We start from the raw sequence: 26,365 nt of genomic DNA on the forward strand, positions 1-26,365 counted from the left end.
GCAATGAAGACCCAATGCAGCAAAAACAAAAACAAAACCCACCTGGAGAGGATGATAAGGGAAACCTCCTCGGTGCCACCTGGCCTGGCCGGTTGTCATCTTCCCTGAGGGAGCGCAAGCGGCTGTAAGTTGCAGGGTGCAGGGAGAGATGTGTGCAGGCCTGAGAGCCTCTCAGGGGCTGCCGAGGTGGGACAGGGGGCAGTGACTTTCTGTCATTACAAGTGGCTCCTCCCTTTTAAGTTGTTTATAGTGAGAAGTGTCTTACGATAGTAAGAGGCTTTCAGTGATTAAACGTATAAAGTATGCTACTACTCACAGTCCTTAAACAGTGTGGTTTATTTTAGCTTAGGACTTGGGGACAGACAGGTGGGAGAAAGGAGGAATTTGAAGGGAAGTGAAGGCCCTCGGGTCCTAGGGAAGAATAAGAGTCTTCAAGCCAACGTGAAACAGCAGCCTACAGCTACAGAGTTCTTAGAACATTCTTAGCACTTTGTGGCCACCTCCAGGTCTGGTTTCCCTTGTCTTTCAGGCAGGGGAACTGAGGCCTGGGGGGGAGGAAGAGACTTGGCCAGAGGTACCTGATGCAGGGGTGGGTGAGGATAGATAATAAGGAAGACCTCCATTTCATCTCCCAACACCTCGATGAGGTAGGCACTCTTGCAGCCTCGTTTTACAGCAGAGAGAACGGAGGCTCAGGCTGGACTCACAGGTGGTCTTGTGTGGCTCTAAAGTCCAGCCTTCTGACTCCAGAGCCTGCTATGGAACCATTATGCTGCCATGTTACCAGCACTCAGGTTCTCAGCTTTTTCCAGCCCATTTATCTCTGTCCATCCACCTGTCCATCTCACAGGGGTTGACCTAGGGTCTACTAAGAGCTGGTTGCGTTCAGCCCCGTGCACCCCCCCTCTTACTCCAGGTGATGAGGGAGAGAGCATTCCACACTCAGGGGTTAGGATGCTGAGCTCAGAGGAGGGGGCCTGAGGACCTTTCCCAGAACCCAGTTCCGGAGGCAGCCTCTCCTTTCCTGCTGAGATGGAGCTCCTGAGCAGGCTTCTGCAGACACTGGCAGCTCAGCCAACTGGAGGAGGTCGAATGACCCGACGAGAGGCAAGGTCAGGGAACCTTTCCATAAACACCCTGGAAGCCCTCCTTTTGCTCTGGCAAGCCCAGTCGGCATAATTACCAGGCGGATGTGACCTGGCCAGGCCACGGTCCCATGTCCAGACGCTTCGCCAGAGGACAGAGTTTGCAGGGATGCCTTGATTACTTCCTCTGCTCTGTCCAAGGCCACACAGGGAGGAAGGGAGTCATTGGAAATGTCCTCTGCCTTCTGTGTAGACAGCAGCTCCCCCTGTCTGCTCCAGCCTGAGAGAGACTTCGGGGGTGGGAAGGAGACTGGGTGAAAACGATGGTGAAACTAGTCAGGTCCCCTGGACAGCCTTCCCAAGCTCCGGTGACATGAACATTCCTGTCGTTCCCTCACTTATGGGCCAGCTTCCTGGAGGATATGGCTTTCAAGGAAGAGAGAAGGGGAAACAAACCATGGTGGGCAGGCTCTTATACCCTTAATTCTAGCATTTGGTGATTATCATTATTTTTAATATTAATAGCTGTCCTTCAAAAGTGCTAATTTTGTGCCAGGCTTTTTTTTCCAAGTGCATTCCCATTTAATCTTCACAACGTCCTTCTGAGTTTGGTATTACTATTCCCCCATTTAAAAGATGGGAAAACCGAGGCACTGAAGTCACAAGGCTAGTAAGTCGTGGGATTTGAACTCAGGAAGTTTGGCTCCAGAGTCTGTGTTTTTAGCCGCTACAGATGGTCCCTAACTTACAATGTTTCAATTTTATGATTTTTTGAGTTGATGATGGTGCAAAAGTGAAACCGTACTTCGAGTTTTTGATTTTGATCCTTTCCCAGGCCAGCGATATGCAGTATGATACTCTCTCGTGATGCTGGGCAGCGGCAGCCACAGCTCGCCATCAGCCATGAGACCACGAGGGGAAACAACCAGTACACTTAAACCATTCTGAACCAGTACAACCATTCTGTTTCTCACTTATAGTATTCAACAAATTATGTGAGATATTCAGCACTTTGTTATAAAGTAGGCTTTGTGTGAGATGATTTAGCCCAACTGCAGGCTAATGTAAGTGTTCTGAGCCTGTTTAAGGTAGGCTAGGCTAAGCCGTGATGTTCCGTAGGTTAGGTGTATTAAATGCATTTTTGACTTAGGATGTTTTCAACTTACCTTGGCTTTATCAGGATGTAACTGTATCATAAGTGGAGGACGGTCTGCATATGCAGGATCACGTAGCCAGACGAGGGATTGGTTCCGACTCTGTGCTGTCAGCCACAGCTGTGGGGCAGCAGGTAGCAGCGGGTGGACTGTCCCCACCGTCTGTGCAGCCGGAAGCAGGCCCTGACTGTGTCCTCTCCCCCTCTGCCCTCCCTCTGCAGATGTGGACGTCCTCCAAAAGCTGGGCCTCAGCTGGACGAAGGCAGCGGGCGGCCGGAGCCCCCCGCCCCCAGGGGTCATTCCATTCCAGTCAGGATTCATCTTTACGCAGCGGGCCCGGCTCCAGGCCCCCACGGCTGCCGTCGTCCCTGCCGCCCTGGGCACAGAGTTGGCACTGGTGCTGAGCCTCTGCTCCCACCGGGTGAACCATGCCTTCCTCTTCGCCGTCCGCAGCCGGAAGCACAAGCTGCAGCTGGGCCTGCAGTTCCTCCCCGGCAAGACAGTCGTCCACCTGGGGCCCCGGCGCTCCGTGGCCTTCGACCTCGACGTGCACGACGGGCGCTGGCACCACCTGGCCCTGGAGCTCCGCGGCCGCACCGTCACCCTGGTAACGGCCTGTGGGCAGCACCGGGTGCCTGTCCCGCTGCCTTTCCACAGGGACCCAGCGCTTGACCCTGAGGGCTTGTTCCTTTTTGGGAAGATGAGCCCACACGCAGTCCAGTTTGAAGGTGCCCTGTGTCAGTTCAGTATCTACCCCGTGACGCAGGTCGCTCACAATTACTGTACCCACCTGAGAAAGCAGTGTGGACAGGCTGACACGTACCGGCCCCAGCTGGGACCCTTCCTCCCCCGAGACTCTGGCACAGCCCTCACCTTCCAGACCGACCTTGCCCTGCTGGGCCTGGAGAACCTGACCACTGCCACGCCAGCCCTGGCATCACAGCCAGCAGGCAGGGGGCCCAGGGTGACTGTGGTGCCTGCCATGCCCGCCAAGCCCCTAAGGACTAGCAGCACAGGCCCGCACCAGCCCATCACAGGTGGAGGCCCAGCCCGGACCCTCCTGCCACCTGCCAGGCTGTCAGCCAGTGAAGGGCTGCCTCCCGTGCCCCCAGCCTCTCCCGCCAGCTCCACCAGGCCTGTCCAGCCACTGCAGGAGAGCACAGCCACCAAAATCCCCAAAAGTCACCCCACCAAGCCTTCGGCCCCTTCTCCTTGGATTGCCCCTGTCAAAAGTCCCCGCCCCACCCGGAAGGCAGCTCCGCCTTCCTTCACAAAGGCAGCGCCCCCAACCAAGAAGCCGGTGCTACCCACTTCCCACCCGGTTCCTGACAAAGTCTCCTGTCCCACAGTAAAGCTGATCCAGAGGAACCCTGTAACGCCCAGACCTCCAGCACCCAGCACCCGGCCCCTACCCCCTGCTGCCAGCTCCTCTAAGGAGTCTTTTCCCCCAGTGGTCCAGGCGGAGGCCAAGATGAGCAGTCATGTCAGTGAGCTAGCCCCTGCCCACACCAACACACACAGACCTCCCCGACCCGCCGTCCTGCCCCCATCACCTGCCCCCAGTCCTAGAGCTTCCAGGACTGCTCGGCCACAGGCCACAGCGATGCCTCCCACCCTCGCTCCTGGTTCAGCCCCCACTGGAAGCAAGAAACCCACTGGATCAGAAGCCGCAAAGAAAGTCAGATCCAAGAGCAGCCCCTGGAAGCCCGTCCCTCTTAGACCTGGGAAGGCAGCCAAGGATGTCCCAGTTAACCACCTGACAACTGGGCCGAGCCCCAGGCAGCTGCGGCCCAGCCAGCAGACCACCCCGGCCCCGGTGCTGGCCGTGGCGCCATTCCTGTCCTCCAGCCCCCAGCCCATGAGCACTGGCTCTTCGTTCTTCCACCTGGTGGGACCCACACCTTTCCTGCTGCTGACGGGACCTCCGGGGCCCAAGGGAGACTGTGGTTTACCGGTAAGACTGGCTGGGGTGTGCCTGCTGCCTGGAGCTTGAGCGGGTGACTGGGGCAGGTAGGCAGTTGCTCCTGGTCAGGGCAGAGGAAGTGAAACAGCTTAGAGCAGGGAGCTGCTTACAGGCAGGGCCTTGACTCCATCCCGGGTCCCCCACGCCTCCACCTCGGCTGTATTCATGATTGCACATCCTGCCCCAGATTTGTGATCCCCTGGGGTGGACTTGCGTCTGGTGGCCCCCTCCAGGTAAGAGCAAACCCTGGGCTTTGGTTAACCCAGGCCCCAAGTCACTCTTTGCTAGCCTCACTGTAAAGGTTGAGCGGCTTAAGGAAAACCACGAACAGACTGGCCCCAGGTTACACAGTCCCCAAAGGCCTGAGCCCTGGAACAGGGTTCTTCCAGCTCACCAGTTTGTCTGCGAGTTTCAGGCGAAGGTCGCACATGGGTAGGGCTGAGTGTGTTTTCTTTTGCACGTGCAGCATTGTTTAAAAATGTTTAATAAGTTATTAATATTTTTTTAAATGTGAGAGATTTCTTCTAAAAGACTGGGTGACCGGCTTTTCTTGGAAGAGGGAGAGATGCAGTGGCCCGTGGGCTGCGGCTGTGTCAGGGCTGCTGCTTTAGACAGGACAGCACCCCCTCCTGTGTGTGCCTGTCCACACGTCTCCCGCTTGGCCTTCAAACCCAGTCCTTTCATCTTGTTTCTGTTACCTGCCTGGCTCCTGTAGACATTTGATTTGTGGCCCCTGGTAGAGGAGTTCGGGGTGAGGAGGGTCAGGGTGAGTCCAAGCAGTCAAGGAAGAGAGAAAGAACCTTCCACGTGCAGGAAACGGTCTCAGGGTCGATGCCTCCGGCATGCCTGGGACTGTCTCCAGGGGCAGCGACCTTTCTGCAGCTGGAGGCCAATTCCTCCGGGTGGGGAATGATAAGATGGAGTTTCCAGAAAGCTCGGGCCTCTGCTCTGTTCTCCCTCCTTGGAGATGACCACTGTGTGGGCTCCTCCTTCCCGGGGCCGGATCGCCCACCAGGCTCCGTGCTTGGGGTTAGGCTCCCCACAATGTGGAGACAGTGGCAGATACTGGGAATTCCCAGGCCTTACAAACACACTTAATGAGTTTGAATAATCATTAGGAATAATATTTATTCAGCCTGTCTCCAAGGGGACCAAGAGCCCGTTTTTATCATAACCATATTGTAGAACTTACGGAAATTGTATGCATTGCTTTGCAATTATGTCAACATTCTGCTCAAGTCCCGTGCTCTGAACTTGGCAGGGTATGGAGTGGGGAGCTGAGCGAAGCAGGAGAAACCCTTTTCACCCCTCCAGGCTACCCAGTCCTACTCAGGCACCAGGTACCTTTGGCCTGTGATAGCTCAGCTTCCCAAGCTGTGGAGGGGTTGGCCTCACTGGCTGTGAGGTCAAAGGGGGTGAAAAGTCCCCCCGCCGAGTGGAGGAGGCCAACCCTGTCCCCCAAGGCTGTGTGTGACGTGGAATGAGGGAGGCTGTGTCCAAGCCAGCAGAACTGGAGCAGAAGCAGGCTTTCAGGGTGTAGACTGCCGCTGGGCCTTTCGGGTGCCTGAGCCTCGTACTTTCCTCCTGGGCTTTGGTGATGTGGGTCAGCAGGAGGCGAGGCCTCCCGCCAGATCTGGTCTTGAACTTCCCCCCTTGTCAAAGAAGGTGCTGGAGTTGACCTGTTCAGGGGATGGGTGCTCAGGGACCATTCAGTTCACCCTCGTCATTGGGCGGGTAAGGAGCCTAGACACTGTGTCCAGAAAGGGCCAGGATTCGCTCAGAAGCCACACAGCACGTGGGAGGCAGAGCTGAAGTGTACGCCCCAGCTCCAGACTCCAAGATCAGCACATTCCAGTCCCCGCACCCCCCCCCCACCCCCGAGTGTCTGCTCTGAGACCCTAGGACTCAGGGCTGAGAGGCTGAGGGCTTCAGCGCTGTGTCAGGCCCTGTCCTCGGTCTCAAGTGAAGAGTTCAATGTCTAAACAATCTTCTGTTTCTATACCTATCACATTCATGAGTTACTTCCACACACGTGGCATCTCCCTTTAGGACCTTGTAGAAACTGATCCAGGAGGGTAGGATGTGTGCACTAACCCCTGCTCTACAGATGAGAGGACCAGGGTTGGGGAGACAAAAGACTTGGCCAAGGGCACGCAGCATGTTCTTGCAGGAGGAGCTGGGATGCAGCTTCAGCGAGGACCATGGCTCTTCCTCCTTCTCCAGCCCAGAACAGATGAGGGCAAGAGGGAAGACATCAGTGTGCTCGGGTGCCATCCTGCCTCATGTCCCGTGCTATCCCCTAATCCCACCCTCCCCCCGGCTCGGAACCTAGTCTCACTCCAGTAGGAACCAAGAAGCTTCTAGAAGCTTTGTCCAGTCCGCTGTGGCAAACTGGTGGCGAACTGGTCATTTATATTTCACCAGATATCAGAAATTATTCACTGAGGTGGCATCTTTGAACAGCAGTGACAAGAACTCGTGTTCCTTCTGTTTTCTCTTATCCTCGCCCCAAACCCTCAGATACATTTAGGATCTAACCCCAGCAGAGCAGAAGCTGTGTTGCCCGGGACATGGGGCTTAATTGTCCCCAGTCTGGGCACACGTACACCTGGGTTTAAATCCTGGCTCCACTCCTTACTAGCTCTGCGGTCCCGACCCACTCTAAGCTTTGGTTTCTGCAGACGGTAATAGCTCCCAACTCCTGTGAGGAAGCTAGTTGAGGAATCTCCAGGGCTGCCTTGGAGTTTTCGATTTGCTGGGTGATTTGGGGAACTTCTTTCCTCTCCCTGGGACTGTCTCCCCTCTAAGACCCAGTGTTGGGAGAGCTCCCTTCTTAGAAATGACTGCAGGACCTTTCAGAGCCTGAGAGGGTGTTCAAGGCTGTGTCTGGCCAGTTCTGCATGGTTCTCGAGGGGCACGGGACAGACTGGCAGAGGCTGAGACAGAACTGAGGGCCCAGGCCTGCCAGGAGTTGTAGCACTGCGGGAGGGAGCTCTGTGGGAGCCCCAGGAGCAGGGGGAACATGGAAAAGCTGAGCTTGGCCCCGGGTGACTAGGGGCGGGGAAGCTGTGGTTCACAGAGGCTGCACAGAAGCTGCACAGAAGCCCCACGCCCAGGAGGAGGCGAGTCAAGGCCTTATTTATTCACGATCAGGCTGCTAGCATTTGCACGCCCTTGCACTTTTTCCAAGCGTCACCTCGGGGAGACCCGGCGGAGCGCCTGGCCCACAGCGGATGCTCCATGACTATCTGGGAGATGAATGAAGGAATTTGATCCTTACGGAAAACAGGTTGTCCTGACACGCAGGCCAGGCTCTTTGAGGTTACACAGATCTTTGCTGCCGGTGGGGTAAGGAGGCGCTTGTAGTGCAAGAGCACACAGACTTTGGATTTGGAATGACCTGGGTTTGAACCATTCCCTTATCCAGCCATCTTTTCATGCTTTCAACAAATGTTGAATGAGTGCCTTCTAGGTGCTAGGTGCTGTGTGACCTTTGGCAAGTCACTTAACCTCTCTGAACCTCAGTTTTTGGCCTCTGTAAAACAAGGGTATGGTACCACCTACCTTTCCAAAGTTGTGTGGGTTGTCTGAGATGAGAGGCGTAAAGCACCCAGCTTTAGAATATGGGTTCCAGTGGATGTGTGTGGCTGACTGTTGATGTGCAAATGGTTGAGGTAGGGGCATTGTTGCCCTAAGAGAACCAAGAGGTTCTGGCACAGGAGGGCCTTCATGCCGTTGGCAGTTAGGAATCAGGGCTAGATCTTGAGCAATTCACCCCTTACGCTGGTATCATGTAGAATCCAAGAGAACGGAGGGGCATTTTGCTTTGTCTTTGCATATGATTTTTGAGCTCCTGCTGCGTGCCAGGCTCTGTGCTAAGCAGTTTGTGTGCTGTGTCCTGTGACCCCAGGCAGAGAACGGGGTAATCGAGGAGAGTTTAAGGAAGGCATTATTTACAGAGGTGTTGGCGTCATCAAAGGAATCAACAGGGGCTGGAGAAGCACGTGGGGTCCAATGTGAATTACAAGGGGAGGGGAAGGTGTTGCTAGAAGCCAGCGAGAGTTAAAGCATGAACAGGGGTCTGGGACAGGAGCTGGGACCAAACTATAGCACAGCAAGGAGGGAGCAGGGAGAGAAATACCCCACCCACCCTCTCCTTTTACTGGAAGAAGAAGTTCCTTGCTGGGGCCTCCCATTGACCAAACTCAGCCAGAAGCAGAGAGCAGGGAAGCCTGGCAGTGCAGCCTGTAGAGGTCAGCTTCCCAGGGCACAGAATGGATCTGGGGAGCAAATGGAGAATAACCAGCACGCGTATACATTATCTTGGGGGAAAAAAAAAGGGTATTGTATTCTTATTTTACAGCTGGGAAAACTGAGACCCAGAGGCATAGGGAGATGAGGTAATCTGCTCAAGGCCTGTCCCAGTAGGCCCTTCCCTAGGACAGAGACTGGGGAAAGCTCAGTGCCCTTTGGGCTAACCTTGGGAATAATCGTGAGCTCAGATGGTTAGAGATGGGAGGGCCTTTGGAGATCTCCTGCCTCCCCCACCAGGCAGCAGGCACTGAGCAGAGGCCCAGAGAATGAAAGGTCATTGCTCAGGGTCACCTGGCTGTTAGCAGCTCACTCAGGACTGGACTCAGGTCTCCCAGATCCCAGGCCTGCAAAACCTCTCCTTGCCTGCTGCCAGGGGCCATGCCAGCCAGGACTTACTTCCTTCTGCAAGGCTTGGCAGGCGGGCTATTGCAGCTGGACACAAGGGTGGACTTGTTCCGGGGGATGGGGTTCCCCTAGGCCTGACTGTTGGAGGCCAGGACCCTTGGGGGAAGCCCAGAGTGGCTGCTTGGTTGTTTCCATGGCTCTGTTTGCGTGAGCCCCGAGCCCAGGCCTCGTCCACCTCCCCCAGACAGGCCTGCAGCCCCCGCTCCCCTCCCCCTCAGCTCCAGGCCCTCTCAGAGGCCCCGTTGTTTGCAGCGTGGAGTGGAAAAATCCCACCCTGGCCTTGTGAATCATTCCGGAGTCACCCACTCAGGCTTCAGGCCCTGGAAAGAAATGGCAGCATTTTTCCACTGCACGGTGAGCAGGCAGGGTCTCGGATCAAGCGAGAAGGGCAGGGGGCACCCAACCTCGCTGCGTGTGGGAGGGTCAGGCCTGCCTGGGGCCGCAGCTGGGCTGCTGGGCTGCCATGTCAAGGAGTCCTGCTGTGAACTGACATCACCAGGCGGGGCCGTGGGTCCTGCCTGGCACTTACAGTCTGTTTTGCAGATGTCAAGGATGAGGTCAGACTCCAGGCTGGATGCCCCCGTTTCTGGGGCAGGAGAAGTGCCAAGAGGGTGTGTCCAGGCCACTGCAGTGGTGGCTGTCCCAGGGTCCACCAGGGAGCTACACCCCACGGAGACTGTCTCTCCCTGGAGCCCTGCACCAGCCTTCACCCCTCCGGGCCTTGGCCACCTTCTCTGGGAGATGGACGTGATCTCACCGTTTCTCTCCCACTGGAAAACCTAGAGGAGGAAATCACCACAGAAATTCAGGGAACGCCAGGGTTGGGAAGGTTCTGGGATAGTCATTTCACAGATGCCCACACAGGGGAAGGGACTTACCCAAGGTTGCACACCTAGTCACAACGCACCTGGCCGAGATTGTCTGTGAGGAAGCTGCCCAGGATAAGAGAACAAGTCAAATGATCCTTGGTTGAATCCAGGATCTACCTGTTAGCTGTGTGGCCTTGAGCAAATCACTTTGCCTCTCCGAGCCTCTCTGTGGTTTCTCATCCGTGAAAAGGGTTCAGTCATGATAAAGACACATGCAGTAATGCTTGGCCTCAGAACCCTGCACTTCCCCTTGATTCTGGGTCACCTGGAAGAATAGGGCCGAGGAGGACCTTCTAGGAAGGGAAACCTTTTGCTCTCCCCCCAAACGGATGCTGAGGAAGGTGACTTAAAATTTTGAGTTGGGGAGTTTCCAGCAGCTTGCTTAACAGAAACAGCACTAACTTTCTGGGCGTTAACTGTGTACCAGGCACTAGAATTTGCACTTTTTACAGATTACCTGTCAGCTAGGTGCTGGTACAGCCTCATTTTACAGTTAAGGAATGAAGCCTTGGAGGCTGGAGGGAGCTGGCCCAAAGCTACACAGCTAGTAAGAGAGGGCGCCCAGTGTGGACCCAGACCCCTGTCTTATACTGTGTTCTACTGCTTCCCAGGGAGGAGCAGAGAGTAGGCTGGCCCTGAATCTCAAACCCCCTGAGGTAGATAAAAGACTAGAAACTGTCCACCCAGCCCCTGGGCTCTGGATGGAAGGAATGCTGCCTGCTGCCAGTTTGGCCAGAGGTACCTGGAGGCTCAGATGGCCAGGACTTGCACTAGGTCACGCAGCAGCCTCCGTCCCTCCAGCCGGGGCTCTTTTCAGTGACCCTGGGGCCTTGGTACCCATATCTGCCTGTCTGGATCACTCTTCTGATTTTTATTTATGGACGAGCAAGCACGTGGTGCTCACAGACCAGAACTGTGAATCAAGGCCGCCCAGCATGAGATCTGGATTAATTACCAGCCAAATCGTACTGGGTTTTCAACACCGATTTTAACTCTGGGCAGGAAACCTGGAATCTCGTTGATGGTTATTTGAAACAAATGAATTCCCCAGGCCTCACACATCCTTGAAAGCCTGGCTTCCTTTGAAGGCTGTGTTCAGTTCTTTACAGCAGGCACTTAGTTAATCCTCATCCACTCCTTTGGGGCAGACAGGGCAGTCGCTGTGGTAAAGGAGAACAGCAGAGACTCAGTGAAGGCCTTGCACCAAGTCTCCAGCTATTAAGTGGCAAGACCAGGATTTGAACAAAGGTCAGACTGCAGTTTAGTAAGTCTGCTGGGCTGACTTGCTTCCTATGGGAAGGGAAGAGAGGTGAGGCCAGACAGGTGCTCCCTGAATGCCATGATGCGGGGTTAGGCCCGTCTTATGTGGGAAATGGGGAGCCATTGAGTGTTGTTGAGCAGGGGGAATGCCTTGGGAAGGTGAACCAGGCTGTGTGGAGGAAGACTGGAGGGGGGAGAGGGTGGAGGCAGGGAGACAAGTGAGCGGGCTGTTGCATGTTCTCAGGGCGTGGTGATGAAGGTTGGACCCGGCTGTGACCACTGGAATAGATGGAACATTTGAGTGACGATTGCATACTAGGCATTGTGTTATATGTTTACCATCTCATTTCATCCTCGCGATAATCCAATGAGGAGGGCATTATTACTCCATTTTATAGGCACAGGCTGGTTAAGGAACTTGCCCAAACCCAGCTGGTAGGTGGTAGCACTGGGATTTGAACCCAGGCCTGTCTGATGCAGCAGTCTTTGCTTACACCCTTTATGCTACATTCCTCTCCGTGGTGCAGAGATGCTGGTGTGACCTTGGACAAGTCCCTTCTCTGCTGAGGCTCTGCAGATAACTTGGCTGAACTCTGAGATCTCTTGCTGTTTTATTTTATCAAACATTTGGCTGGGCCTTGGGGAGAGAGAGATGACTCATATCCCACTAGTTCCTTGGAGGAGACCATGGTCTAGTGGGAGCAACGGGCTTCTAAGCAGATAATTCCCCAAATATAATACAGTGGCCTTTAAAGCAGAGGGAAAGAGAGGGCTTGGCCCAACTTAGGGGAGGGATCAGGGAAGGCTTCCTGGAGGAGGCGACACCCTAAGTTAGTTGAGTGATAAAAGATGAGCGCTTCAAAGACCAAGAAACAGCAGCTGCAATGGCCTGAAAGCCCCAAAGAGCATGCATTCCTCAGGTAGGTACCTCAAGGGATCCCTCTTCTCAACCATAGGGTTTCCATGCCCAGAGCTCTGGACAGGTTTGTTGAATGACTACATGATTCCATTCTCTTCTGCCACTGGGCACTGATGCTGTCTTCTTGCTTTTTATTCAGGGTCCCCCCGGGCTGCCTGGGCTCCCTGGACCTCCTGGTGCACGGGGTCCTCGGGTAAGTGATCACGCGCTGTCCTTTTGAGTTGTGGTAGGCTCTGTGTCCTGTACCCCATCGCCCCTGAAGTCTCAGCTTTGCTGTGTGTCCTCATGCTGCCTGGCACCCATTTTCCACTTTGTCCATTGGAGTGGACGTAGGGCTCTTAGGGGGCACTGTGTGGCCAGATGTGGCATGGGACAGTGAGAACCTCTTGAAGAGTCTATGCTGTCTATTGTGGGTATCACCCTTGGCAGCCTGGAGTGGAGAAGGGGTTTCTGCCCATCCCCTCAGCTGATGGGCTTTAGTGTTTGTCCAGGAAAAAAGCTGACTTGGGAGAGCATGACACTTGCATCCATCTTCCCATCTCTGCTGGGCCAACCTGGGGTAGCGATGCTGACATAGGCAACCAGATGGGCCGTGCCAGGGACGGGGTGAGCTTCCCATGCTGAGAGGTTCAACCAAAGTCTGGAGAATGGCTTGGCAGGGCTTTGGTGGCTGGTACGAGCTAGCCGGAACCTCGGAGTGAAAAACAGCTCTGGTTTGTTATGCCTGGCATGTCACTTAATGCTGTCTTATTTGATCCCCTCTCCTTCCAGGACCCCCATGGGCCAGTGTGGCCACTCTCATTTTAGGGATGAGAAAACCGAATTACTAGGAAATGGAAGAGCTAGGACTGGAACCCAGGCTCTTAACCATATAATACTGGGACTCTTAGGGGTCCTCTTGGAGAGAAATCTGTCGTTTTCCCAAGAGGGCTCAGACCCATGGCGCCTGGCATCTGTGCCCAGGCTGAATCAGCCTTTCCCACGCTGGGGGCCTGGCGAGGCCCTGGCAGAGATAGCTGCCTGGGGCATATTTTTAGCTCTGAGCCCAGAGGATGGTTCTGGTTATGCAATTACTCGAGCCCTAGTTCCCTCCAGACCTGGCCCTGTGCTCCCTGGGCCCAGGGCTCTGGAATCTGCTGTCTGAAGTGGCATTTCCTCCTGGCTTTGGAGTCTCCATGGGGCACTTGCCCAGAGCTGGGGACCACAGAGGTATCATGGACAATGCTGGCCAAGGGACCTTGTAGCCTGGGACCAGGATGAGGCCCCTGGACGTAGCAGTCTGCCTGGGCCTCCCAACTCCTCCTGAGCCCCTAGCCTCTGTGCCTTCGTTTGGACTGTCCTCTTGACCCGGCATGTCCTCCTTGGCAAATTCCTCCTCCATCCATAGCTCAGATCAAATGCCGCCTCCTTTTCTGATGATCACCTCCTTCTTGGCGCTCCTGCGGCACTTAACTGCCCCTCTGGCTGGCATGGATCCCTTTGTAAAAGCTCACACTGAACACTGAACTCTGTCACCTGGGTGGCGTATGCAGGGTCTCATCCCATCTTCCCAGCCTTCCCGATGAGTAAGTTCCAATACCATCCCCCTTTTACAAGTGAGGAAACTGAGGCTCAAAAGTGTTCAGTTGCTTTCGATAAGTTCAAACACAGAGTAAATGCCAGAGCCAGGATGGAACCCGGACAGTCTGACTCCAGAGCAGCAGACAGTCTGACTCTTAAACTACCTGTTGCGCTAATTTTTCCATCAACTCAACTGAGCCTCTCTGGGCCAGAGACAGGCCCTGTTGACTTTTCTTTTTCACCCAATGCCTAGCAGAGTACCCTGTGTGCAGAAGGTGCTGAGCAAATGGTTGCCGATGGGCTCTAGCCTGGGAGTCAAGAGCATTTCCCCCAAGAAGCTGTGTGACCTTAGGCAAGTCCCTTCCCTATTCTGGGCCTCAGTTTCCACATCTATAAAACACTGGATCATGGTAAGGCATTTCCATCCAAAGTTCCTACCAGCTCTGAAATTCCACAAGTGAGGGAATGACTCTCCTGACATCCCTCTCAGGCTTTCGGAGTACTCCCCATTCCCTGCTGCCCATCACCCTGTTTCTAGACTGGAAATTCCATAGATCATAAAATGCCAAAGATAATAGAATGCTGGGATTAAACAATCCCAGTTCCTCTGTACAGATGGTGGTTCTGGGGCTCAGGGAGGGTCAGGGCTTTATCTGAGGTCATCCAAAGCTCTGTGGCTGGCCCCTTTCCACCTCTGCATACTCCCTCGACCCATCGAGGGATGCTGGGGAATCCCTAGGCCCTCCCTCCACTCGGCTTTCTGGGCTGCAGCATTTGTAGAGTCGGTCTGCTTGGCTCCCAGTCAACTATGTGATTCATTTCTCTGCAAGGCAGTGGCTGGAGAGGGGTGGAGGAGTGGGGATGGGAAAGCAGGAAGCCCTCACCTTCACAAGCTGCAGATGGGGTAGCCGAGCGCTCTATCCCTCCATCTTTAGGGCAGCTGGGGGCACAACTGGGGAGAGGTAGTCAATCTTGACATTGCCCGGCACAGCCCATGCCTGGTTCTAGGATGCTAGATGTGAAGGTCCCCTCCTCAAACACCCCCGTCCAACCTTTTCCCAATTCAGGCTGAGCTCTAAAGTTAGAGCCCAGGAGCCCAGGCTGGGGTGAAGCTCTGAGGTCTTCCAGATTCCTTAGACACCATGAGTCCCTGTCATTCATGGAACTGATGGGGAGACTGAGGCTGGAGAGGGGGAAGGCTCAGAACTGGGACCATATTGCATCTAGGTGCCAGGAGACAGCGTTTGGTGAAATATTGGGAAAGGGCTGGAGGGTTGATTATTTTGGAGGTCACCCATGATACCGTTATAAATTCCCCAGACTGAGTGAGCCTCTCAACTCTGTTCCTCCTCCACATGGATGGAGAAGGGGAGGGTCCAAGCTCAGGCATGGAGGAAGAGGGAGGTGCCTTGGGCAGAATGTGACAGGCTGCAGCTGGGAAGTTGGCCTTGAAGAGAGAGGAAGGAAGCAAATTCATACACAGCCAGATGAGTCAAGAGGGGGCAGGGACAAGGGCAGTGTATCTAGAGGCTGTTGTAGTAGGGGGCACCCCTCGAGGTGCCTGTCTCCATCCCCAATGCCTCAGATTATTCCTGTTGGACAAAAGATCTCCAGAAAGTACTCAACTCTTAGGACTTTGTTTATATTACTGGGCTGCAGGACGCTAGCCCAGGGCCTTTGCAGAGAAAGTGGACATAAGGCCGCAGCTGTTGTAAGGGAGATTCAAATATGGCCTGGGAAAATCCAGTGCCACGAATAAGCCTTGGACTTGAAGCCAAAAAAACTGGGTCCCGGCCCTCTCTTGGCCGCTACTCTGCTGTGTGACCTTGGCCAAGACTCTGACTCTCTGAGTTCAGTCTTCCCAGCTGCTTCGTGGTCCCTGGGGGACCCTGTAAGCTCAGAGCATGTAGGAATCTAAGGGAGAGCTCTGACTACGTGTTGGGGCCACAGGAGGGATGCCCTTTTGTTCAGAGCGGCCAAGTGCTCCCTTGACTGGGCTCGCAACTCCAGAGGCTCATACAGAGTCCAGTTGGAGTCTGAAGTCTGGAGAGGTTCCCTTTAGCAGGAAGAGTCCCAGAAGGTTCCTTGGAGGAGGTGGCATTAAAGCCAGGCCTTGAAGAATGGGTTGGGTTTCAGCTGGAGGGGATGGGTGGGAAAGGCATGCCAGATGATGGAACAGCATGACAAAAGTGATACAGAGGGCTTCCCTGGTGGCGCAGTGGTTGAGAGTCCGCCTGCCGATGCAGGGGTCGTGGGTTTGTGACCCAGTCCGGGAAGATCCCACATGCCGCAGAGCGGCTGGGCCCGTGAGCCATGGCCACTGAGCCTGCGCGTCCGGAGCCTGTGCTTCGTAACGGGAGAGGCCACAACAGTGAGAGGCCTGCATACCGCAAAAAAAAAAAAAAAAAAGTGATACAGAGAGGAAGTATCCATACCAGGCGTGGTCAGGGTAGCAAATAGCTAAGTGTGCTCTGGGCCTGAGGAAGCGAGTGTGGGAGGGGCTAATGGGGCCAGGTGGAGAGCATACAGAAAGGTGGTCACGTTCAGGGGTTAAGGGCTTGTGCTCTGAAGCCACACACCTGAGGTTGAGATCTAGTTTTGCCCCTTAGCAGCTGGGTGACCTGAGAAAGTTATAAACCTCTCTGAGCAACAGCTTCTTCATCTTGAAAATAGGAATCGTGGTAGCACCTACCTTGTGGGTTAATAGGTTAAAGTGAGATAATGCACGGAAAGTGCTTAGCACGGGGCTGGACTGCTGAGACTTGACCAGGGAAGACCCAGCGGATGGGTGGGTAGAAGTGCCAGGCCCTGCTCTAGGAAGTGGGATGACCCTTATTTTCCCCTCATCTCTTTTTTCTTTTCCCTTTCAGGGTCCTCCTGGGCCTTATGGAAATCCAGGCCTCCCCGGCCCTCCTGGAGCCAAAGTGAGTGTTTGCTGTGGGGTCTGGAGGGAGAGCCGTGGTACGGATGCTGAGGTTAGGGCTGCATTGGGAGCTTCTCTTCTTAGAGGCTCCTGGTGGTTGGGTCTCAGGGTCACACTGTGGAGGATATATATCCAGGCCTCAAGCACTCCCTGGAGCCTCCCAGGTGCCAGGCCCTGTACCGGGCTGGAGACACAGTGAGGAGTTAAGAGTTTAGCTTCTGGTGGGGAGGGGTTGAGGGGGAGAAGGGCAGCTGGAACCTAAGGCCCTCAAAGGGAGTGGAAAGAAAGGTCATTTGCTGCTAAATAGGGAGGGCTGTGAAGGTCCAGCTCGAAGGTACGTGTTACTGGGTCATAAGACACACCCTGGGGAGGCATGTCAAGTTTTGAGCTCAGGAGGGACGTGGAAAGATCATGTTTGAGAAAGACCCCGGATGCCGTGTGGAAGATGGACTGGGGGGTGCGGAACCAGAGCAGAGGCAGGGAGACCTGGGGTGATACAGGCCAGCATAGGGGTGTGGGAGGAGGGGAGTGGGCACCTTGACAATGTGGAGGTGAGGTAGGGAGGACTCGGTGATGGGCGAGAGGAGAGAGATTGTAACTCCCTGGTGTTAGCCTAGGTGACCAGATCGAGGAGCCAGAAGAAGGGATGTTGCATCTGGTAATCTGTAGACCGGCCCGGTGGAGATGATTCGCGGACATTCTGAAACTCAGGAGAACTCTGAGCTGCAGATAGAGCCCTGGGGGGGTGGCCAGCACAGAGATGCCACCTCTGGACTTTGGATGCGACCAGAGACCCACGTGACTGGCGCTCTGATGAGTGTCGGGGGCTCCAGCCCCGGGACGCCTTGGTGCATTCCTGGAGCACCGGCAGAGAACAGAGCTGTCCAGGGTGGGGCGTGGAGTGAGAAGCACGAGGAAAAGTACGGGGCCAGCATTATTTAGGTTACAGGGAGAAGCCTCGAGTGATGGCTGGAGAAATAGGAGGAGGGGAAGGAAGACACAGGCTCGGGGAAGCCAAGAGCACAGCAACCGTGCCGAAAGAGTGTGGGGCAGGCCAGGCCAGGCAGAGGGTCTGCCCAGCTGTCAGCTGTGGAGTGGCCAGGTGAAAAGCACCCCTGGGCCTTGGTTGGCCTGGGCTCAGGGTCCTTCTTTGCTAACGCATTACAAAGGGCTAGTGGCTTGAGGAAGGCCATTAACTGACTGGCCCCAGCTCATGCAGCGATTGGCGGTTGAACATCCTCCAAAGGCCAGGCTTGACCCCTAGGGCAGAGTTCCTCTGCCCACCTTGTCCAGAAGTTTGGGACAAATGTACACAAGTAGCCCTGGATGTATGACGCTGTGGCACCAGAGTGCCAGCGCAGAGCCCTTGCACACAGCGGCGGGAGCCCCTGCCTCCGCCCCTGTAGGTGTGTGACTTCGGCCAGGGCTGGACTGGGGTCCTTCCTTGGAAGGCGAGCACAGAGGCCTCAGGTGCTTAGGGGCCAGCAGCTGCCTGGAGGTGCTCTGGGTTTTAACAAGGCAAACACTGATGGTAGTAAGCACCGTATATTGGACCCTTACTGTGGGCTAGGCACTCTGCATGCACTTCATGTAGCCTGTCTCATTTGATCCCCACAAAGACCTAATGATCTCATTATCACTGGGTGATAGGTGGAGATATTGCACCCATTTACAGATGGGGAAACTGAGGCTCAGGTGGATTAAGACACTGTCTAAGTAATGGCAGTGGCACCTGCCCCCATGGGTCAGGCAGAGAGAGGGGAGGTCCTTGGAAGACTTCTACTTTGCAGAGGCCTCCGGTCTCCAAGGCCATGGCGTACATCGAGATGCTGAGGATTGGCCACTGTTTTGATTGCCAGGTTTGCTCAGGAACACGCCTTTCTTGGCCTGCCCTGGGCCTGTCTGGTCCCTCCCTGCCGCCCCCAAATGTGACTCCCTGCTTCTGTGGCAGATGCTCCATTAGCTTCTCCCCGGTCCAGGCTGCCCTACACTGCAGCGCCTCAGCTCCAGTCTGGCCTGCAGCCCACCCCCATCCTGCCAGCAGATGTGCAGAGGCTGGAGGAGGACCCACCAGCTGCTGTTCTCGCCACCTTCAGGAGCAGCTCTGGGTGTGGTGCGTGAGGCTCAGTAGTCCTGACACTCCTGCTGCCACATGGAGCTGGGACCTGTGGACTCAGGGCCTCACGGATAGGCTTCCAGCTTGCTTCTAAGTAAACAAATAAGGGTGAGGGTTCCAGAAAACACACTGGAATGGGAGTCTTCTTCTCCCATTAGAACTTGCATAACATGCCAAGGGGAAAAGTCATGCCCTTTACCTGGACCCTTGGTTGTGAGTCTAAGGAGTGAGCAGAGGTGGATCCAGGACAGATCAGTTGGATGGGAGGCCCAGTCTGCTGGGCTTTGGCCCTGGGCTGCTCTCAATCTGTGGCTTGGCCAGGACAGGGTTAAAGAGAGACTCTTCCCGGATGGAATTCCTGACTTATCCAAGATTGGAAGGGAATGTCATGGATCTGCAGGAATAGATGTGATTCTGGGGAGAGGGTCCTCGCTGTTTACCAGATCCTTTCTGGGTCTGGGAGGAGACCCGGTGGGATTGTAGGGCTGGCCTCCTCCAGGCTCTGTACTGGTTGCTCCTCTTCCGCACGGTGTTGGCTTCGAGAGCTGCCTCTGGGGCCCCCATCCATTCATCTTCCTTCAATCAACAAACATTTATCGAGCACCTACTATGTGCTTTTGTTGGAAAAATTAGCCAAACAGGCAGCGTCTGCGTGGTGGCAGGGAGCCTGCCCTTCGTCCGGCTGGGTCGCTGTGTGGTCGTTCCTGTGCTGTATTTATTGAGCCCTTGGGAGCTTATGGCCTTGTGGGTTAAAGATCCCCCTGCCAGACTAAGGATGGGAGAGATTGGTGGATTGAGGAATCAAAAAGGGGAGACAGAGCAAAGGTGAGGCACTTCATCCCTCTTGAGGTCACAGAGGAGCAAAGACCCAAAGGGCCAATGCCTTACTGGGGTCACTTGCAGTGACCAGCAGTGGCGGGGCTGTATTTCGGGTCCTTGGGTTTGCCAGTCGGAAGACACTTGTCAGGGCTGCACAGCTGGTACAGGCCAGAGCCAGGCTTCAACCCCACCTGCCTGCTCCAAAGCCCAAGGCTTTCCCCATGTACCACATACCCATATGCCCCACGTTCAGATCAAGAAGAGGGTTTGTCAGGTCCCGCAGGGAGTCAAGATCAAGGACTTTGAGAATGAGGCAGAGAAGCCAGAACCCTGGGTGGATGGCATTAGCTGACCTTGGAGGCCCAGGGTTGAGTCATGTGTCCAACCGGCCCATAGTTATTGCTGCAGGAAAGCACAGTGGTTAAGAGCACAGACTCTGGAGCCAGACGGCCGAAGTTCCCGTCCCAGCTCTGTCACCTTTTAGTTGTGTGACTATTATTTGAACAAATTATTTGAACTTCCCATGCCTCGGTTTCCTTATCTGGAAAATGGGGTAATAAGAGTAGCTGCCCCCTTGGGTTGTCATGAGGTATAACTGAGTTAAGAGCAGTGCTGGCCTGTGGTAAGTGGTCAGCTGTCAGCACGTTCAAGGTGCCCGGCCTACAATGGGGCACAGACAGGGACGGTCGCTGCCGTTGTGGAAATAAGCTGACCACTCCATGAAAAGGGCTCCACGTGAGAGGCACTGGGTGATCAGAGACCCCACAGAATGGCGATTAACCTGGTCTGGGAGGTGAAGCCTGCCTTCCCAGAGCGTAGGAAGGTTGAACCAAGGTCTGAAGAGCAGCAGGCGACCAGGCCAAGGGGCGGGAGGAGGCTGGGGAGGGCAGCAGGCCTGGTGGGTGTGCTAAGACTTTTGGACTTTATCCAAAGAGCAGCAGGAAAGCATGAGGTTTTTAGCAGACGTGACACGATCAGATGGGGTTTGTGAAGGCCACTCAGGCAGCTTGAGAAGCTTGGTCGGTGGCCAGCAAGTTGAAGGGTGACCAATGGGGAGGCCTGGAGCTGCCCCGATGGTGATGCTGATGCTGAACCAGGTGAAGTCAGATGGGATGCAGGGCCCAGGTGGGGTAAGAAGCTCTGGACCAGAGGCGGGCAGGGCTCCAGCTGTGCCTGTGCTGGGCGACGAGGCACCTGGCCCCACTCTCCCTGGCAGCCGGCCTCCTCTTCCCTCTTCTGGCCTGCTTGGTTTGCAGTGAATTACCCAGGATTACTAGGGGCCCTTGGGCACCCGGGAAGAATAGGTAGGCAAGAGGGGCCATGCTCAGTAACCCAAGTGACTGTTAGCAGAGCTGCTAGAAGCTGAGGTGGAGCCAGCCCTCACAGGATTCTCGGCCTCAGACCCCAGCCTCCCTTTCCCCTTCCTCTGATGACTGAGGTAGGGCATACTCATTAAAGAAAATTGGAAAAGTCTAGAAAGTATCAAGAGGGAAGCAGGCCTCTTGCAGTGGCCTTGCCCAGTGATAGGCACTGACTGCATTTTGAACAGCCTGTGGGCCAGGGACTGGCCAACAGCTTTACCTGCTTTGCAGGGTGGATGTTATTACCCCCATTTTACAGATGAGAAAACTAAGGTCCAAAGTGGCTAAGTAACTAGCCTGTTTCTGATAAGTGTCAGAGACAAGATTTGAACCCTCTACTGTCTGACTCCAAAGTCCATAGTTTTAGCCACAAGTCTATTCGCTCCATAGCTCTTTAGCACTGTTGGTTAAGCAATATCTATCTATCTATCTATATATAGAGAGAGAGATATATCTATATATTTATCTGTATATCAGTATATATACACACACATATATACACGCATACATATATATATGAATAATTTAAAATATACCTTGCCCGTAAGTGCTATATAGTGTTTAGCTGTAATTTTATTAACAATTGCCTTCTAGAAAGATTGAACCAATCCATGCCACCGCTAGCATTAGAGGAGGTTGTTTGAAAAAGATAATTCATTATTGTTTTCAATTCACTTCACTGCATTGATCATCTTTGAGAAGAATGTTCTTCTTACATTTGTTTTCCATTTGCATTTCACCATTTATGAATTTGTTTATTTTTGGGGTTGGGATGTTATCTTTTTCCTAAAAATTAATTAAATTTATTTTTGGCCGTGTTGGGTCTTCGTTGCTGCCCGCGGACCTTCTCTAGTTGCGGCGAGTGGGGCCTACTCTTTGTTGCGGTGCGTGGGCTTCTCATTGCAGTGGTTTCTCTTGTTGCGGAGCACAGGCTCTAGGCACGCGGGCTCCAGTAGTTGTGGTGCGCGGGCTCAGTAGTTGTGGCTCACGGGCTTAGTTGTTCCGTGGCATGTGGGATCTTCCCAGACCAGGGCTCGAACCCATGTCCCCTGCATTGGCAGGCAGATTCTTAACCACTGCACCACCAGGGAAGTCCCAGGATGTTATCTTTTGTTATTGACTTGTAAAAATTATTTGTGTTTATATATGAAGGCTTATTAAGCCTTCATCTACCTTACAAGTATTTTCAAATTTATTGTTTGCCTGTTAAGACTATTCATGATGATTTTCACAAGTGAGAGTGTTACCTATTTTTTTTTTTTTGGACTAACAATAATAACTAACACTTATTAGGAACTTACAATATGTCAGGTAGTATGGAGAGAGCTCTACCATATGTAGAATGTATGGTTCTTTACTTTAATACTTAGACATTTCTTTCCCATAGTAAGACCAGAGAGGTATTCACTTATATTCCTAGTCATTTTATAATATCATTTGTACTCTTAAAATTTTAAACCATCTGGAATTAATCTTCATGGGAGTGGGTATGAGGTATAACTTTATTTTTCCCCCAGTAGTTCATCATTTATTAAATAACTTATCCTGCACTAACTATTATATGATAGACCAGGGTCTCTTCCAGGCCATTCAAATATGTTTCATTACTGCATTTGTATATTGCTAGTAAAATACGGTTTTATGACATTTATTAGCTTTATGCTGTGCGTCTCCCTCGTCCACTTTAAAAAAATTGTTCTGGCTATTTAATATGTCAGATAAAATTTATGCCCATCTTAATAATCTCCTTAAAAGACTCCCTTGGGGTTTTTCTTGGAATTGTATTAAATGCGTTTATTAATTTGTGAAGAATTATCATCTTTAAAATATTAACTTTTCCTATCTAAAACCATGGCATATCTTCCCATTTGGCTGAGTTTTAAAAACATCTCATAATAAACTTCTATAGTTTTTATTGCATAAATCCTGCACCTTTCTTCCTAAGTTTGTTCTTAGAAATTTTATATTTTTCTTGCTGTTATGAATGGAATATTTCCCCCATTATATTTTCTACTGGCTCTCAGCTATTGAAAAGAACTATTGACTTTGTATATTTGGACTTTTGTGTTTATTTTATAACCATGCCCTTTACTGAATTATTTTATTAGTTCTAACAGTATTTCAGTTAGTTCTCCTGGGTTTTCTAGACAGGCACTCATATTACTTGCAAAAAAAGACATATTTTTGTCTCTTTTTCCTCAAATCTTAGTAATCTTATTTGTTTTTCTTGCCTTATTGCCATGGCCAGAACTTATAAACACATGAAATGGTAGTAGTGATGGTGAAAGAAAGACCTAGTGAATCTTCAGAGGACCCTCCAGGGCTGGGGACAGATCTGACCCAATCCCAGCCCTAGAGTTGTCTCTTGAGACTCCATTCATTCATCTTCTCACTTGAGAAATATTTTTATGATGCCTCCCCTGGGCTATGTACTTGGGATCTTGTGTCTTGCAGAAGATGACTTGCACAGAGGACTTCTGGCCCAGAATTTTCCAGTCCTTCATGATTTGTTCCTTCCTTGTCTCAGCCCCTCTCGAGGCCTCATCTACCCAAAGCCTTCTATTCTCTCCACCTTCCCAACCCTACCTGCAGGAAAGGAGCTCATAGTTTCTATCCCTGCTATATTTTGTAGCATTTACGGTTTAGGATATACCTTCCCAACCATCTTCTAGTTCCTCAAGTCTCTGTTAACTACTCCAGGCAGAGTCTACTGTTCTGTACACAGAGAGGGAAAGGGGCTTGTCCAAGATCACACAGGCTCGTTGGCTGGAGAGCTGGGTCTGGCACCCAGGTTCTCATCCTCACCAATGTGTAAACAATTAATTAGACCTTATTATTCCTTATATCTCTTACTGGAGAATTTGCAGGAGTCTGGCTGGGAAGATGGATAGTCTTCTCCATCCCAGAAGTCACACCTTCACTTGACCAAGGGTGCCTTGAGCATTTCTGGAGCCCAGACTTCGTCTGGCTCCCTCCTTGTCTTCCTCCAGCCTTAGCGTGGCTGATTTACCCTCAGCCTGGGTCAAGTGCCCCCCTACTTCCTCCTGTACTCCACTTATCACTGGATCATAGTTGTTCATCTGTAGTGTATTGAAATGTAAAGCTCTCAGGCTCTGGAAGCAGACCTCCTGAGTCTAAATCTCACTTACAAATTGTATGACCTTGGACAAATCACTTACCCGCTGTGTGCCTTAGTTTCCTCATCTGTGAAATGGGGAGAGTGATCATGGCTACCTCATAGATTTATGTGTTGAAGGCTTAGAAGAGCACTCAGGAAATGCTAGTGCAGATTATCATTACTGGTCTCTGGTTTCTCCCTTGATTGGTCCCCACAGGCATGAGCTGTGTCTTGATCCCCACCATGGTATTCCTTGTGTGCACTGAAGATGTGGCTCATCGTAGATGTTCAGCAAATACCTGTGTTTGTGGACGTTGTACTCGGGCAGGGATTACGTCCCAAGCACTGTGCTGGCTGCCGAGAATGCAGAGCAGTCCATAGTAACTAAAACGCCTGGATACGGACTCTGGGCAAGGGAGCCACTCTGGCATCCCTTTGGGTCTCAGTTTCCCCTTTTGTAAAATGACAGAACAGGATGTAGACCGAGGTGGGCAAGGTCAGGGTGGGGAGAAGCTGCTGTCCTTTTTTAGCCATTGGAATCCTGGGTAGCCCTGGGCCTGACCTTGCACATGGACATAAAAGACATTGGAACTGGGTTTGTGAACAGCCGAGGGTGGGAGAGTGTCAGCAAGGGGTAGCTGTAGCATGAGGCAGTAGATCACAGAGGCGAGTCCTGCAGAAGTGACCTGGAGGGACCCAGGTGGACAGAGAGTTGGGGTCCTAGCAAGGAGGGGCTGGCCTGCAGCCTGGGGCAGTGGGAGGGCATATGGGAGAAGTATCTAGGCTTCCCATTTGTAAACGAGGGCTCTGGAGTCAGATAGACCAGGAACCTAGTCAGACCTAGTGAGACCTTGCCTCTTATCTGCACGTCACCCCGGGCTGTGACTGAGCATCCCTGAACCCCGGTCTTGGTCCTGCAGTTCAGTAAGTGGGTGTAAGAGGACTGGTGAGCTGCTGCATTTAGTGGGCCTGGCACAGGGTTGGGTGCATGTTAGGTGAGCAGTGGAAGGCCGCCCTCCCTCTTTAAGGCTCTGTCCAGTTTGGAACGCAGTGATTTCTCATGGAGAGTGACTGAGTCAGGATTTGGAAGGTGTGGGTCCTGACGCAGAAAAGAAACAAATGGGAACTAAAGTTGGCCAAAAAAGCCTGCCTGCGTGTCACGTCCATGATCCCACTGGCTCCTTGCCAAGGAACCTGGATGCCAGCGGGTATGTGTGCTCGTGCCTGTGTATGTGTGTGTGTGTGTGTGTGTGTGTGTGTGCGTGCATGTGCATGTGTGCATGTATGAACATGCAGCCGTGTGCATGCCTGTGTGTGTGTGTATGAGCATGTACCCATGTGCATGCGTGTGCGTGCGTGCTGTGCAGCCCACATTTTAATGGTGAGGAAACAGAGGCTCAGAGAAGTGAAGTCACTTGCCTGAGGTCCTACTGTGAGTCCGTGGCTTCACCCCAGGACTTCTGACTCAGGACCCAGATTGGGGAGGGAGCTTGGGAGTGAGGTTGAGGGACAGGGATCAGGGGCTCGTGGAAGTTGACAGCAGGGGGGACTGACTTTCCAAGGGGCTGTCTCCTGAGTAATTTAATCAGATTGGTTCAAACGAGTGGGCCCACAGCCAGGAACCCTCTTCAGCCCTGTATGAGATGTGGTTGTTGGGCCCTTTCCTGAGCACGTGCTCTTAGGAGCCAGGATCCTTGTGATGGGGACGCCTCCCATAGGCTTGGCACAAAGAATGCTTATCTCTGACTGGGGACACCCTGCTTGTCGGTGTCTTCCCTACTCACTGCCTATTCTAACTTGTCGGGTCCCGGGACGTCCTGGAACGCAGAGCTGGGAGTCACAAATTCAGGGTCTTAGCTCTCGTCTTAGCTCTGCCAGTGCCTCAGCTTGGGGCCCTGGGCAGTCCCTTTCCTTCTCCCGGCCTCAGTTTCCCCGAACGTGTTCATGGGGTAATAACACTTCCGTTGCTTACTTCATCGGGCTCTTCTGGGAACCTGGTGAAGTGAGGGTTATTGCAAACTGTGAAGGCCTGTACACAGATTAAATGGCTGCTGATGCACTGGTCCTAGGTAATTAGAGATGGTGAGGTGAGCATCAGGGGACAGGAAAATCAGAAAGACTCAAGCTTGCCTCGGGGACACATCTCTCAGAAGGTCTCTGAGAGCCCCGGGGGAACACGTCACCTGTACGTTGGGCCCAGGGATCTACAGGTTGGTTGGGGAGGACGCAGTCAGGCTGCATCCTGAGAATGCTTCTGGTCTGGCTAATGATGATTGAGAAGTGGTTTTCTAGTTGAGAGTGACTGCTTGAGCAAGGACCTGGCGGTAGGGATGTGCAAGGTCTGGTGGAGGAAGGACTGTGGTCTGGGGATGAGGCAGAGGGACCCTGTCTGTGGGTTGGGCTGGTGGAAGGAGAGCAAAGTCTGGACAGGATGGCTGGGACCAGATGACGGAAGACTTGGGACACGCAAGGAGGAGTTTGGACTTTGTCAGTAGGCAT

The 26,365-nt window shown here is 53.1% G+C and overlaps 1 protein-coding gene across 1 annotated transcript in view; it reads left to right on the top strand.

Annotated features, from left to right (window-relative positions):
• The window catches only part of COL27A1 (collagen type XXVII alpha 1 chain), a 144,875-nt gene that overhangs the window by 10,084 nt on the left and 108,426 nt on the right, over nt 1-26,365 (top strand). The window contains exons 8-10 of the mRNA XM_089912648.1: nt 2,461-4,193; nt 12,109-12,162; nt 16,400-16,453. Of these exons, the coding sequence (XP_089768774.1) occupies nt 2,461-4,193; nt 12,109-12,162; nt 16,400-16,453 (1,841 nt within the window). The remainder of the gene's footprint in view (nt 1-2,460; nt 4,194-12,108; nt 12,163-16,399; nt 16,454-26,365) is intronic.

Source organism: Delphinapterus leucas, chromosome 6, assembly GCF_059928025.1.
Source record: "Delphinapterus leucas isolate spDelLeu-1000000601 "Yukka" chromosome 6, BTC_Dleu_Yukka2, whole genome shotgun sequence".
Lineage (NCBI taxonomy): Eukaryota > Metazoa > Chordata > Mammalia > Artiodactyla > Monodontidae > Delphinapterus > Delphinapterus leucas.